The sequence below is a fragment of the Abramis brama genome (genome assembly GCF_963993115.1).
Source record: "Abramis brama genome assembly, chromosome: 1".
In the NCBI taxonomy this organism is placed as follows: domain Eukaryota; kingdom Metazoa; phylum Chordata; class Actinopteri; order Cypriniformes; family Leuciscidae; genus Abramis; species Abramis brama.
This window is the reverse complement of record NC_139963.1, coordinates 74388146-74400722: the sequence shown is the minus strand read 5'-3', so window position 1 is coordinate 74400722 and position 12577 is coordinate 74388146. Positions and strand designations below refer to the sequence as shown.

At 38.1% G+C, this 12577-nt stretch overlaps 1 protein-coding gene across 1 annotated transcript; it reads right to left on the bottom strand.

Moving 5' to 3' along the window:
* Window positions 1-249: 249 nt before the first annotated feature.
* Window positions 250-2590, bottom strand: LOC311095263 (extracellular superoxide dismutase [Cu-Zn]-like). Its single transcript, XM_084133722.1, has 2 exons — window positions 2328-2590; window positions 250-1397 (listed from the first exon to the last, which is right to left on the bottom strand). The coding sequence occupies exon 2, from the start codon at window positions 1380-1382 to the stop codon at window positions 729-731; it is 654 nt and encodes a 217-aa protein (XP_083989848.1). The 5' UTR covers window positions 1383-1397; window positions 2328-2590; the 3' UTR covers window positions 250-728.
* Window positions 2591-12577: the final 9987 nt, after the last annotated feature.

The following is a 12577-nucleotide window of genomic DNA, read 5'->3' as shown; positions in this document are numbered from 1 at the left end:
CTTTTCATGCATTTGTGCTTAAAGGCCTTAAATGCTTGAACCCCGATAAATGCTGCTTGCAGCTTTAATTTAAAATTGGAATTTCTCTGAAATTAAAAATCTTTGGGTACTTTTGGGATACTGGAAGTACACAACTGCAGGAAATATATCACACTTTGCAAGTGATTTTTGGTTATTTAAAAAAAACTTACATATTGTAGCTTTAAACACCTTACATTTTGATTCCCTGTTAACTGTAGTAACAAACTGTCAGAATAATATACCCATTTATTGACATTTAGCAAGAAACCTTATAATTTAGAAAGTAAAATCGTATGTCAGAGGTTATGTCTACCTTCAACAATAAGGGTGTCCTCCCTTGAGATGTAGCCACATCCTCCAGTGTCATATTGCATCAACCAAAACCATTGTATCATTTAAAGAAATAGTGGATCTTTAATTAAAGACCATTGTCATGCTCTTAAAGTGTTAACCCATTGAGCACAGTAAATCAAACTAAACGGCCCACTTTGCCTGCATTCACCCTACATTTATTTTTAAGAGTGCATTTACTATTGGAAGCTATGGCCAAAAAGCCTCTGAAAAGACCAAGAAAAAAAAACATGGGAATGTTCAGGTTATGAAATATGCTTTAATGTAGGACACATACAAAGAATACACAAGGAAAATCATGATTATCCTATTTGAATCTGCCCTTCCACCATATCCGACTCCCTCATCTTTGACTCTCAGTGCCTTCCTCCACATATTTTCTTGGGGGGCACTTCAGTCTTCTGCCACAGACTTGGAGTAGTAATACCAATCACACCGAGAGCAATTATCGGTCCAGCATTCCCACTGAGTTTACTCTCCTCATCTGAACCCATTCCCAGATCATCCTCCTTCTCATGAACCGCCACCGCACGTCCCAGAATGGAATAAGGCCCAAAGAGCTTGGCGTCTGGAAGCGTCAGGAACTGCCTTATAACTCCTTTCTCGGAAGCAAAGTTGCCCAGGTCTCCAGGATGATGAGGGTGGTCAACGCCGTTTGGATTATAATGAGGACCAACAGTGATGCAGCCTTGACTGAGGTCTCCATACTGATGGATGTGCATGGCACGCTCTTGACGATCGATGGCAGGCAAACCACGGAGGTTGATTTTCACTTCTAAATCTCCATTGGGGAAGACCTGCTTGAAGAGGATTTGCCCAAAGATCTTTGGCTGGTTACGTGGCAAATTGGAGCTGGGAGTTACTTCACAAGTGGCATAGATTGTGTTGTCAAACTCCACGACTTCCGGCTGTGGAGCTTCGGCAGGCAAACACTCATCGTTGTGGAACTCTCCTCTTTGTATATGCAGCACCAGCAATATCAGAGGGAATATTAGGATGATTTTCTCCATGTTGATCTTTAAAGCCTACAATGAAGAGTGGATTCAGTGAAATCATGCCATTTGGTTTAAGAATGTAATATTTTTGATAAAAGGTCAAAGCTTTGTTGCAGGGAACTTTGAGAATGGAAGTTGCATTAGGTAAAATAGCACAACCAGATTAGTTTGCAATGGAAAACCATACAAGAACCCAGACAGCAACCAGATCCGGCCCACATCTGGGCCGTGTGTAATCCATGTGTACCAGATGTGGGCCTACACCATGTTGCTGTCTAGAAAACTCTATAATTTTTGAATTGCGATGTACCCTTGTGAAAATAATAAAATAAAAAATGCGCTTATTGGTATTGGATGTGTACCTGTAGTATCTTGAAAGTATAATAAAAAAAACCTGTAGGTCCACTTGCAGATAATAACACTGATGAATTATAAAAAGCCACTTAAGTGTACACACGTACACTTTCATAAGCGTCACACCTGCCAGCCAAAGTGCCTATGATACAAACCAATGACATACAGGTGGATGTAATCACACTAAAATGAGTCAAGGCAAAGGTTTATGGAAATGGAAAAGGTCTAGGGAGAAGTGCCCTCTGGTGGCCATGATAGGGCTTCTGCTGGCAGGAGTGACATTAAGTACATGTACACTTAAAAAAAAAGTAATGCCAAACTAAGAGTTTTACTTTAAACTACATTAGGTTTTAAAAATCTTTTTGTTGTGCTTTAAAGTACACTTAATTTGATCTGTTGTAGCCTACATGTTATTCAATATTAAATATAAAGTTAAGATTTTTTGATTCTGATATTTTTCACAAGGACAGGTAAAATAAAAGACAATATCTATACTTTTGCTTAAACTAAACTTTTTTTAGTTGTACTAAATCAAGTCAGTTGATGGAGAAAATGGAATGGAGAAAAAAAAAACAAGCCTAAAACAGCAAAGGTGCACTACCGTACAGCTGAAAAGTTGTCCTCAATCCGTGTGGAGCCTGAATATTGCAGTCACAAAAATACTACAACACTTAATCCGTGTGCAGTCCTGACCTGGGGTTGAGAGAATGTTCCTTTTGGCTGCTCTTATAGGAACTCATGTTGAGCTACAAGTTAACCATGATAGTCTGTTAGTCACTAATTAAGTTCACCTGTGTTTCATTTAGCTCCCTTTGTTTGCCTGTTTATATATAGCACTCAGTTTATTCAGTTCTTTGTCTTGCATTGCACAATGTGTTCTCCAGTGTTTTGTGTTTATTAAAAGAAGTACTGCTATAGATTCCTCTTCTCTTCATTTGGTGGCTCATTTGTGACTCATTCATTCTTATTGTACAATTCCACTTGACGTTCATGCTTGACACCACTTCTTATAGCAGATATTCATCAAACATAAGTGAATAGCTGACAGTTCTTCCTTTTCAAGAAACCATTTCTACAGACTCTGATGTACCAAGCCTGACAAGCCTATATTACACATGCAATTGGACTGTTATTTGCAGTTTTTTACAATTGCTATGACAGATTTTTCAATACTTTTAACAATTTTCCAAAACTCTTAACACGGTTAGTTAGCGCTACATCCGTCTATGTAAGCTATACTATTAACACATTTTGTGTTGCTTTAACACAAAATGCATACAATTAACACAAATTTAAAATGCTTGAACTTATTTTACACACAAGCTCAAACAAGACCAAAACAATGGATTTGTACTGCCAAATTTACCAATGCTTTAACACTGTATGTCAGAACAGATAACACCATGTTCTAAACCTAACCTTACAGGCTAAAGTCAAGGTAAACAGCTGTTTATATTGTGAATTGAAACACAAATATATCCCCTGTATTTTATCCTATTGTTACTGAGAAACAGCTGATTGAATTATGCAATAATATAAATCACAGCTGATTCCCATCTAGGAAACACACTCAGGTGTTGAGGTTCTTTCAATCGCATGACCATATGGTATACTGTAACCGTACATTCTATAAAGCACTCTGAGATGGGTCTTTTTTTATTGAATTTCTGCAGCAAAAGACCTACAGTAAACCCAACAAAACAAAAATGTAGAGAGGCTTCAAAAGAAACTGCAGTGCAAAACACAATCTATGATCAATACAATATACTGTCTGTTGTATAAGGGCATACCTGACACGAAGACAATAATGCAGTTTCTGTAATTCCATCTGATGTTAGTGTTTTTATGACATTGTGCTATGATTGACTAAATCTTCCTGTTGGACGGCTATGTTATTTGATTTTGAGACATGTTTGCAGTGTTTTGGTAGGCATAGTGTATTATTGTATTTAGAAAATTAGTGTTGGAGCTTAGTTTACGGTGTGTGAGTTTGAGCATGAAATGAACTGTTTTGCCAATTGTGTGTTGTAGGTGTGTTGGTGCGTTAAGAGTTTAGGAAATTTGTTAAAAGTATTGAAAAAATTGTCATAGCGATTGTAAAAAACTGTACTTGTCTTTGAAGACAGAAGTAAAAATTTCTGAGGGAATGATTCTTCTATGGCATCGATGTTAAAATCCCCTTTTAGTAGACTGAATGCAGGTAAGATGGGACACTTGTCATTTAGATACAGTACCTAGATGTTTCTTTCTTTTTATTACTTTTGTTAACTTTAAGGTCACAAAACTCTGGGCTTCAGGTAGTACCTAAAATATCTGAGTCCACTAAAGGAGGGAGAGCGTTTTCACATTTAACTCCTAAACTCTGGAATAGTCTTCCTGATAATGTCCGAGGCTCAGACTCACTCTCCCAGTTTAAATCTGGATTAAAGACGCTTCTCTTTAGCCTAGCATTCATATACTGCATCTCCTACCCGTATACTGTTATATCAGATCAAATGCACATGGTTATTCTTGCTTAATGTTATGAACTAACTATTTATTTAAACTAATACATTAGCTAACTGCATGATTTGTGTTATCTTGAACTGGATATTTCTGTAATATGGACATTAGTTGGACACAGTCATCTCTGATAACAGAATCAGGTTCATAAAGTGTCAGAAACAGATCAGACGCTGGTGTTAATGGATTAGTTCACCTCAAAATGAAAATTTCCTGATAATTTACTCAACCCAATGCCATCCAAGATGTTCATGTCTTCCTTTTTTCAGTGAAATTACGTTTTTTGAGGAAAACATTTCAGGATTTTTCTCCACACAATGGACTTCAATGGTCACCAAATTGTTGAAGTCCAAATCAGTGCAGTTTCAAAGGGCTCTGAAGTGCTTCAAAGGGCTCTGCACGATCCCAGCTGAGGAATAGGGGCTTATCTAGCGAAATGATCGCTCATTTTCTAAAAAAAATAAAAATGTATATACTTTTTAACCACAATTGTTCGTCTTGTGCTGGTCTGCGACACGCCAGGCACGTTGGAAAGGCCACAAAAAAAAAAGAAGAAAATAATAATAATAAATTAAAACAAAGATGTCGGACGATTTTGGAGTTGGAGGAGAAAATGAGATGGAGTTTTTCACCCTTCCCTACCTTTCTGAACCGGAGTACACAGACAAATAACTTACTTAGATGACGTGACGCGTGACATTTCCAACGTGATAAAGCAATGCGTGACGCATCGCAGACCAACACAAGACGAACAATTGTGGTTAAAAAGTATATAAATGTTTTTGGGTTTTTTTTAAATTGAGCGATTGTTTCACTAGATAAGACCCTATTCCTCAGCTGGGATCGTGCAGAGCCCTTTGAAGCACTTCAGAGCCCTTTGAAACTGCACTGATTTGGACTTCAACAATTTAGTGACCGCTGAAGTCCATTGTGTGGAGAAAAACCCTGAAATGTTTTCCTCAAAAAACGTAATTTATTTTCCACTGACGAAAGAAAGACATGAACATCTTGGATGGCATTGGGGTGAGTAAATTATCAGGAAATTTTCATTTTGATGTGAACTAATCCTTTAATGGAGAAGGAGGACAGTTATTCATCTATCCATCATTCCCTATTCATACTTTGCACGTGACGTATCAAGTACTGGCTGGCGGGCAAGAACGTCGTTCTCCAGCAACGAAACCCAGTAAACCAATCAAGGATCTTGCCAGGACGTTGCCAGTTTTACTATACAAAAGTTGGTGTTTTGAGGTGTAAACAACATGCCAGATAGTTGTTAACCGCAGATGAGATAAGCAACCTTCACAGTATACACGTCTGTGCAGTGATCATTCCATCACTCCATCAAAGGTAATTTCAACATTTGTTTGAATACAATGGGTGTATTATCATGTAATCGTGTCTTTAAGTTACCCTGTAGTTTCGTCAATCAACACCACCAGCTGGTTCGCGAGTCAGTTTGTGTCTAGGCTCTGAACTGTACGTTCACACCGCCGCCGGCGAGAGCGGCAAAATTCATTGAAAATTATTACTGCTCGATTATCGTAAAAAACCTTGTCTGCTTTACACAATTTAGCAACCTTGGAGTTAATCCTAGTCCATAGTTATGCAGCTAGCTCGCTAACAGACTTGATAGCTACTAGAAAGACCTGGAACTACAGGACTCTACGTTGAAAATACCCGTTTGTTGCCCGCCAGGTATCCATGGTAGACACGTGACTGCAAAGTATGAATAGACAGCTTGGAGCGGAAGATCTGAGAAACATGCTGTTTTACACTTGAAATAAAGGGAGCTAAAGCAACAGTGTTCTTGATCTATTTGTTGTTTTGTTCCTTTGTGATCTGCATTAAATGTTATTACATTCAGTCCACTATATTTTGCAAAAGTTTGCTTGAACACTTTCTGTGTCAGGTTTAGGTTATTTCCCAGCATGCACTGCATAGTGCCAATTTAGGACAGTAAATGTTGAAAATAAGTGTTATATATTATGCATTTCTGTGAAAAGGGAGAGATGTTGAGTTGTGTTTGACATGTTTTAGTGTTTCTGTAGTTTCTGTGGCTGAAACAAAACTTGAGAGTAAGAATAAGTGAACACAACACTGTCAAAAATTCTGCTGTGATTTTACAGTAAATTACTGGCTACTAATTGCATTACTTTCACAGTAATTTACAGTAAGACATTTAATAATGATTAAATCATTAAACATTAAAACTGTGAGCATAACTGTATAAATATAGTTATCAGCTGTAACTTGAACAGTAATTTATTGTGTTTCAGCTGCAAAAGTAATGCAACTAGTAGTCAGTAATTAACTGTAAACTTACAATTTAATACAGTAATGCAATATGATGACATAAAAGTAGTAAAAAAAGATTAAACAATACTTTCCACAATTGATTTTATTTTCAATAAAATTGATACAACAATATCATAACAAACGTTGTGGGCAGGAGTCGGCAACGAGGTGTGAGTCCAAAAAACACAGCCAGAGGGAAAGTCCAAAACAATAGCCAGGTAGAAGTGAAGGTCTCAACCAAAAGGGCAGTCCAACATATTCAGTGGCGATATGGCAGGTAAAAACGGAGAGAGCCAACAATGACCGGAGCAAATGAAAAAAGTAATACCATCAAAAACAGAATATGGGCAGAACATTTACCCTCAGGCAATCAAAGATCCATCCACACGACTCCAGTCATCAAAGAAGTCTTCTGAACCAAAACCATTGGTCATTTAAAAAACAAAAAAAAACAATACTTGAATTCTTATCAACTGCAAATCTGCACCGCCGTCCAGCTGTGCAGTGCTAGTTCGTGAGAGGTACCGCACAACATATTGCACAAGGAGAGTTTGGTAAATATCACGTGTGATGTCATCACGTAGACATGGTCATCCAGGATAAACCCATGAAGGTATAATTTTGAACAATAATAATACAAATACAAATCTAGAGCAAAGAACATTAAACATCTGGACAGCGCTCCTCTTTTAATTGCGACCTAACCTACATGATGTCACGCGTGACCTTTGCCAACACAAGTTGTGCAAATCCCTCTCACGAACAAGCACAGCACAGCTGGACGAAAATGAAGATTTGTAGTTAAAAGTATCTAAGATTTGTTTTGTTTTTAAAAATGATCAATGGTTTGGGTTCAGAAGACTTTTATTTGTCGACTGGAGTCATGTGGATTTTTTTTATTTATTTTGGACAGTCAAAAACCAATGGACTAAAATCTCTTTCAATGCTAAAGGTGGAGGCCTGAAATACAATACAAAAGATTGATTAAATTGTTTATATAATAATTTTGGGAAAAATAAAGCTGATTTCATAGGGCCTTACGTTAGTCATTACCTTGGACAATCAAGGGTCGAGGTGTGCTCGGCAATCTGGTCATCCTCTGGAGGTCGGCAGCTGTGGCAGATGGCTGTAAAGTAAGTTTATACAGAAAACTTTTTCATAGATGCAACAGGGTGCAAAGTACACTGCCTTTGACTTTACACCTTATATTCAGTAAGAGCTTTACTGAATATACATTAAAAGAAAACTTTTTGCCAATAACTGAATAAGTGTTTGCGAAACAGAACTTGCATCAGCTTCAAGCACGATGGCGTCTTGTGGTTCTTTGTCCTCAGGAGCTGTAGATCACACATGGCCTTGTCTGAAACTTCAGCGTCATAACTAGCCAGGAGTTCAGCGATCCCCGGATAACGGCTGAGTCCCTGCAGAACTTAACAATTGTGCTGCCTTTGCTGTGGACGGCCTCTCTTAGCTTGCTGATGATAGAGACTTCTGTGAGCAGCTTAAAGTGTGAGTAAAGGCATCTTCTTGAAGACAGAAAGAGCCATTCTTCTATAACCTTGATCAATGTCTGGTGCAGGTACCCAATTAAGGTACCTATGTTGCAGTATGTAAGTCTTTTCCATCAGTGGCTCAGCTCTTTCTGCCCCATCAAAGCCATCCTCTGAAAACATGCAGTGCAGGCACATTTTCATCTCACCCAATGTAGTCTCGCTCTCGCCACTGGGTAGATCTGTAGGAGCCCATCTCACGCATCCATATTGATCCACTGGGCCTCCTGCCATTATCCCTGCTCCACTGCAGGCCCTCCTCTCCCTCCGTCGTCCTGCAAGAGTGTTATTTCTATTTTTGTACTCAACTCTTGTTTTAATTTGTTGAAGGAGGGACTGGCAGCCATCTCCAATAATATCTCCTGTTTTGCCTATATCTGCAAAACATTTAGGAAACTCTCTAATGATGCCCCGAACTATAGTGTGGCATGTTGCTCTACTAGGATTAGGATCTTGTTCTAAGATCTGATCTACCACTGCCTGTACTATGTTTTTTCTGTCTACTGGGAGCGGTCTTGCTTGATTTACCAAACATTTTTGAAGAGATGAAGGCATCTGTTCCCAATTTACTCTGAAATCAACATGCCATGGCCTTCCAAGATGTGGTGCAAAGCTCTCAGTGCATGAGGAGTGTGAGGATGGACTGCATGTGCTTCCCAAAGGGCTCTGAGATGAAGAGGGAGAAGGGACAGCCTCTAAATTTAACTGAATTACATCTTTCACAAAGTTTCATCATAGATTGTATTTGCAAAATACAAAATAGTAAAATTTACAACAAGTAGCCTATATTTGAGTGGCATTCCAGACAACGGTGAATAATATCTCAGATATTATCTTTTCGTGGCATGTGTCCTGTTTGAATTGAAGTTCACAGGAATTATTCAAAATGGATGATGGCCAGCTGAGTTTTTTTCTCAGATATACGAAAGTCTATACACGAAAGAATACAATTTTAATCACATTTTCATATCTCCACACTTATAGAAACACAAGGAGTTCATCTTAAAGTATGGCAGTAACGGGTTCACTTTATAACGCAACTGAACACTATTAGTTGGTGTCACTCCAGATAGCTCTGTAAACTCAGCAACACAAATCATGACATTTGTCATTTTTTTCTTTCTTTTCAAACTACCCAAACTTTAAACATGTGTATAAATGTAGCCTGTTAGTCGGTTCCCTGTCCGCGACCGCTAAGAAACGGCGAGCGCTCAGCGCCTCGTTACGCTCACGGCGTTTTAAAAACGCGGCGCTCCCACTGAAAACAATTTCAAAAATACGGCGGCGGCGTGTAAAAATGCTTTGGTGGACACATGGCCTGAGTCAGCAACATCAGTCTCTCTGTGTTTGGAGTGAACGGAGCGGTAAGAACACTGGGCCTTTTGTGCCTGATCAGATGAGAGAGCTAGCTTGCTAAACCGCGGCCAGGCTAACATTACCCATGACTGTACGAGGCTGAATCCAGCTTCTTATTCGCAGCTTCTTATTGACGCTGTTCCACCTTAAATGACGCGAACTTGCGCGTTTTTTAACGGAATTGTGTTTGTCTATTTTCAGAATAAAAGAATAATAAAAAATGTTTAAATGCAAATAACACTGATATATCAGCGAAAATGGACTGTAAAAATATAAAGGCACATAAGGCTAGATTTCAGCTTGATTTCGTCTGTGCGATTGGAGTCTCTTTGCGATCACAGTTGGCTTGTGGGTAAAATGTGTTTGCAGTGTGCTCCTACTTCATATTCCCAGGCTTAACTGGCGCACTGAGACTGTCCCTGGCTGGCCCAACACCGAGAAATACTGGTACTCTTTTCTCCTCGCTGATGTCATTAAAATGCTCAGTTCGTTCTCCATACGGTGACCATTGTTCCCTCGCTTCGCCGAACGCTTCAGCATGTCCGATGATTGCAGCTATTTGTGTAGTTGGATAATGGTGGGGAGTGTGTAGGAGCACCTGTTCCAGGAGTGTTTTAAAGAGCTGTGCCGTCGTGATTAATTGCCGTGTAATAACGTGAAGAAGAGCTTTTCTCTGAGGATAATCCGACTCGGCTGATTCCCGCTCTTTCATGTGTTGTGTGTGTGTGTGTGTTGTAGTTCTGAGTGTTAAAGTCTACACTGGACTGGGGAAGCGCTGATTTTTCCACTTTATAAACTGATTTCTATTTGATCACGATTTCTATTGTGGAGATAACCCCTAGAGGGCAGTGCCGGAGTTTCACTTGTGTAACACTGTTTGTACTGTTAAGTTGATAAAAAAAAAAAAATTGGAAACATTTTACAGCATTTTGACCACATTACCCTTTTTCCTCTGTGTCTGTATTTCCAATTTCCATGATAAATACAACGCTTCCTATACATTAATTTCCCCCCAAAATGTATATCAGTAAATGTTCTCCCTAGTAGTTTTTTTATTTTATTTTTTTTATTACAAATATTTTAACAATTATAATTGTCAAATTTTCCAGATGGCATTCAAAACTTGAGGGACGCAAGAGGACAACTCATTGAGCTTTACTGTTTTTATTTACCTCTGTTTGCAGAGGTGTCGCAGAAGTGATCAAAACAAATATACATTAATATAAAAATATTATATAAAACTAACATCTCATTCACCATCATCATATTATTAACTAAATCAAATGCCTTGGCATTAAATTATAAATGTTAACAAACTTAAAAACAAACCTTTCAAGCTCAAATAATTGTTCAACACAAATCATGCAAATCTTAGCATCAATTCCATCAAATAAGCTGAAACACAATAATCACATTTTACAACTTCAAAATGTATATTTTACATCAACATCATTTAAATAGTTAATGTTCACACCAGTTGCGTCTTCAAGCTTGAATTTGATCTGAATGTGTGAAAGTCCTTGTTAGTGAATGACGAGATCTTCTCCAAACTCTTACACCTGCATGTGCTTCTTCTTCTTCTTGCTTTTTTACGGCGGATCGCAGACAAATATGTGCATTACCGCCACCTATCTTGGAAATGGACCATTGACACTTCCTCTCAACCAACATAACTTCCCCTTATTTACCCGCACAGAGGATTCATAGAGTTTCATCCGGCGCTGCGTGTTCAGCTCCTCCGTCCACTCTCAGCCCCCATGACAGATTAAAAAAAAACTTTCAATATGCTTATTTAACCCAGTATTTCTCAAATATTCTACCATTATATTTATTATACTCCTATCTGACTTTAATACATTTTGAATTTTAAACTTAACTCCTATATTATTTAATTCCTCCTTCAACTCTTCCCTTTCAACATTATATCTCCTACAGTGCATTACTACATGCTCAACTGTTTCACTAACTTCACATGCCTCACATAAACCTGTTGGATTCTTACCTATTAAATGCAATATACTATTCAATCTTGTATGCCCCAATCTTAATCTTGTAATCATGTTCTCCTCATACCTACTCCTACCTGATATTCTTCCTTTACCCACTGTTGACTGTATTTGATGCATATGTCTACCTTTTATTTCATTATCCCAATACTGCTGCCATATTTTCAGAATATTCTTTTTAATAATTGACTTAATTTCTGACCTACTAAATAAAATCTGTATATCTACTATTTCTCGTTCTATTGCCATTTTTGCTAATGCATCAGCCTCCTCATTACCTCTTAACCCAATATGAGCTGGAACCCACACAAACTGTACCTCTAAACTAGCTTGTTTGATTGAATATAGTTCAAGTTCAAGTTCATTTTATTTATATAGCACATTTTATAACAGCCACTGACTAAAATTCAAAGATTAAAACAATAAAACCATACATGAGAGCACAGCCCAGATACAGCAGCCTTATGCAGGAATAGCAAAAGCATTGTCGAACTTCAAAGATAAAAAAAAATAAGAAATAAGAAAACAGATATGGCAAAACGGTTTCAGACACATCAATGATAAAAACAGAAATGGCAGTATTAGACTTAGGAAAAAAAAAAAATATATAGTAAGACTGACCATCCTTAATTATAGGCTAAGGAAACCAAGTGCGTTTTTAAAAGTGACTTAAAAGAAATCACGGAAGGGGCTATCCTAACTGCTAAGGGCAAATTGTTCCACAGCCGAGGCCCAACCACAGCGAATGCTCAATCACCTCTGCGTTTCAGTCTGGAATGTGGGACTAGTAACAGGTTCTTATCACTCGATCTCAGACTTCTTAATGGGGTGTATGGTTGTAGCAATTCAGATAGGTAGCTTGGTGCTTGGCTACATAAAGATTTATATACAAATAAAAGGATTTTAAAATCGATTCTGAAATTAACGGGTAACCAATGAAGAGACCTCAGAATTGGGGTGATATGGTCACTTTTTCGACTATTTGAGAGGAATCTTGCAGCAGCATTTTGCACTATTTGGAGACGAGCAATTTGAGTTTTCGAAATACCGCAGTAAAGTGAATTGCAATAGTCTAAACGTGAGGAGATAAAGGCGTTAACAGCCATCTCAAGAGTTTTGTGATTAAGGAAAGGTTTGACTTTCG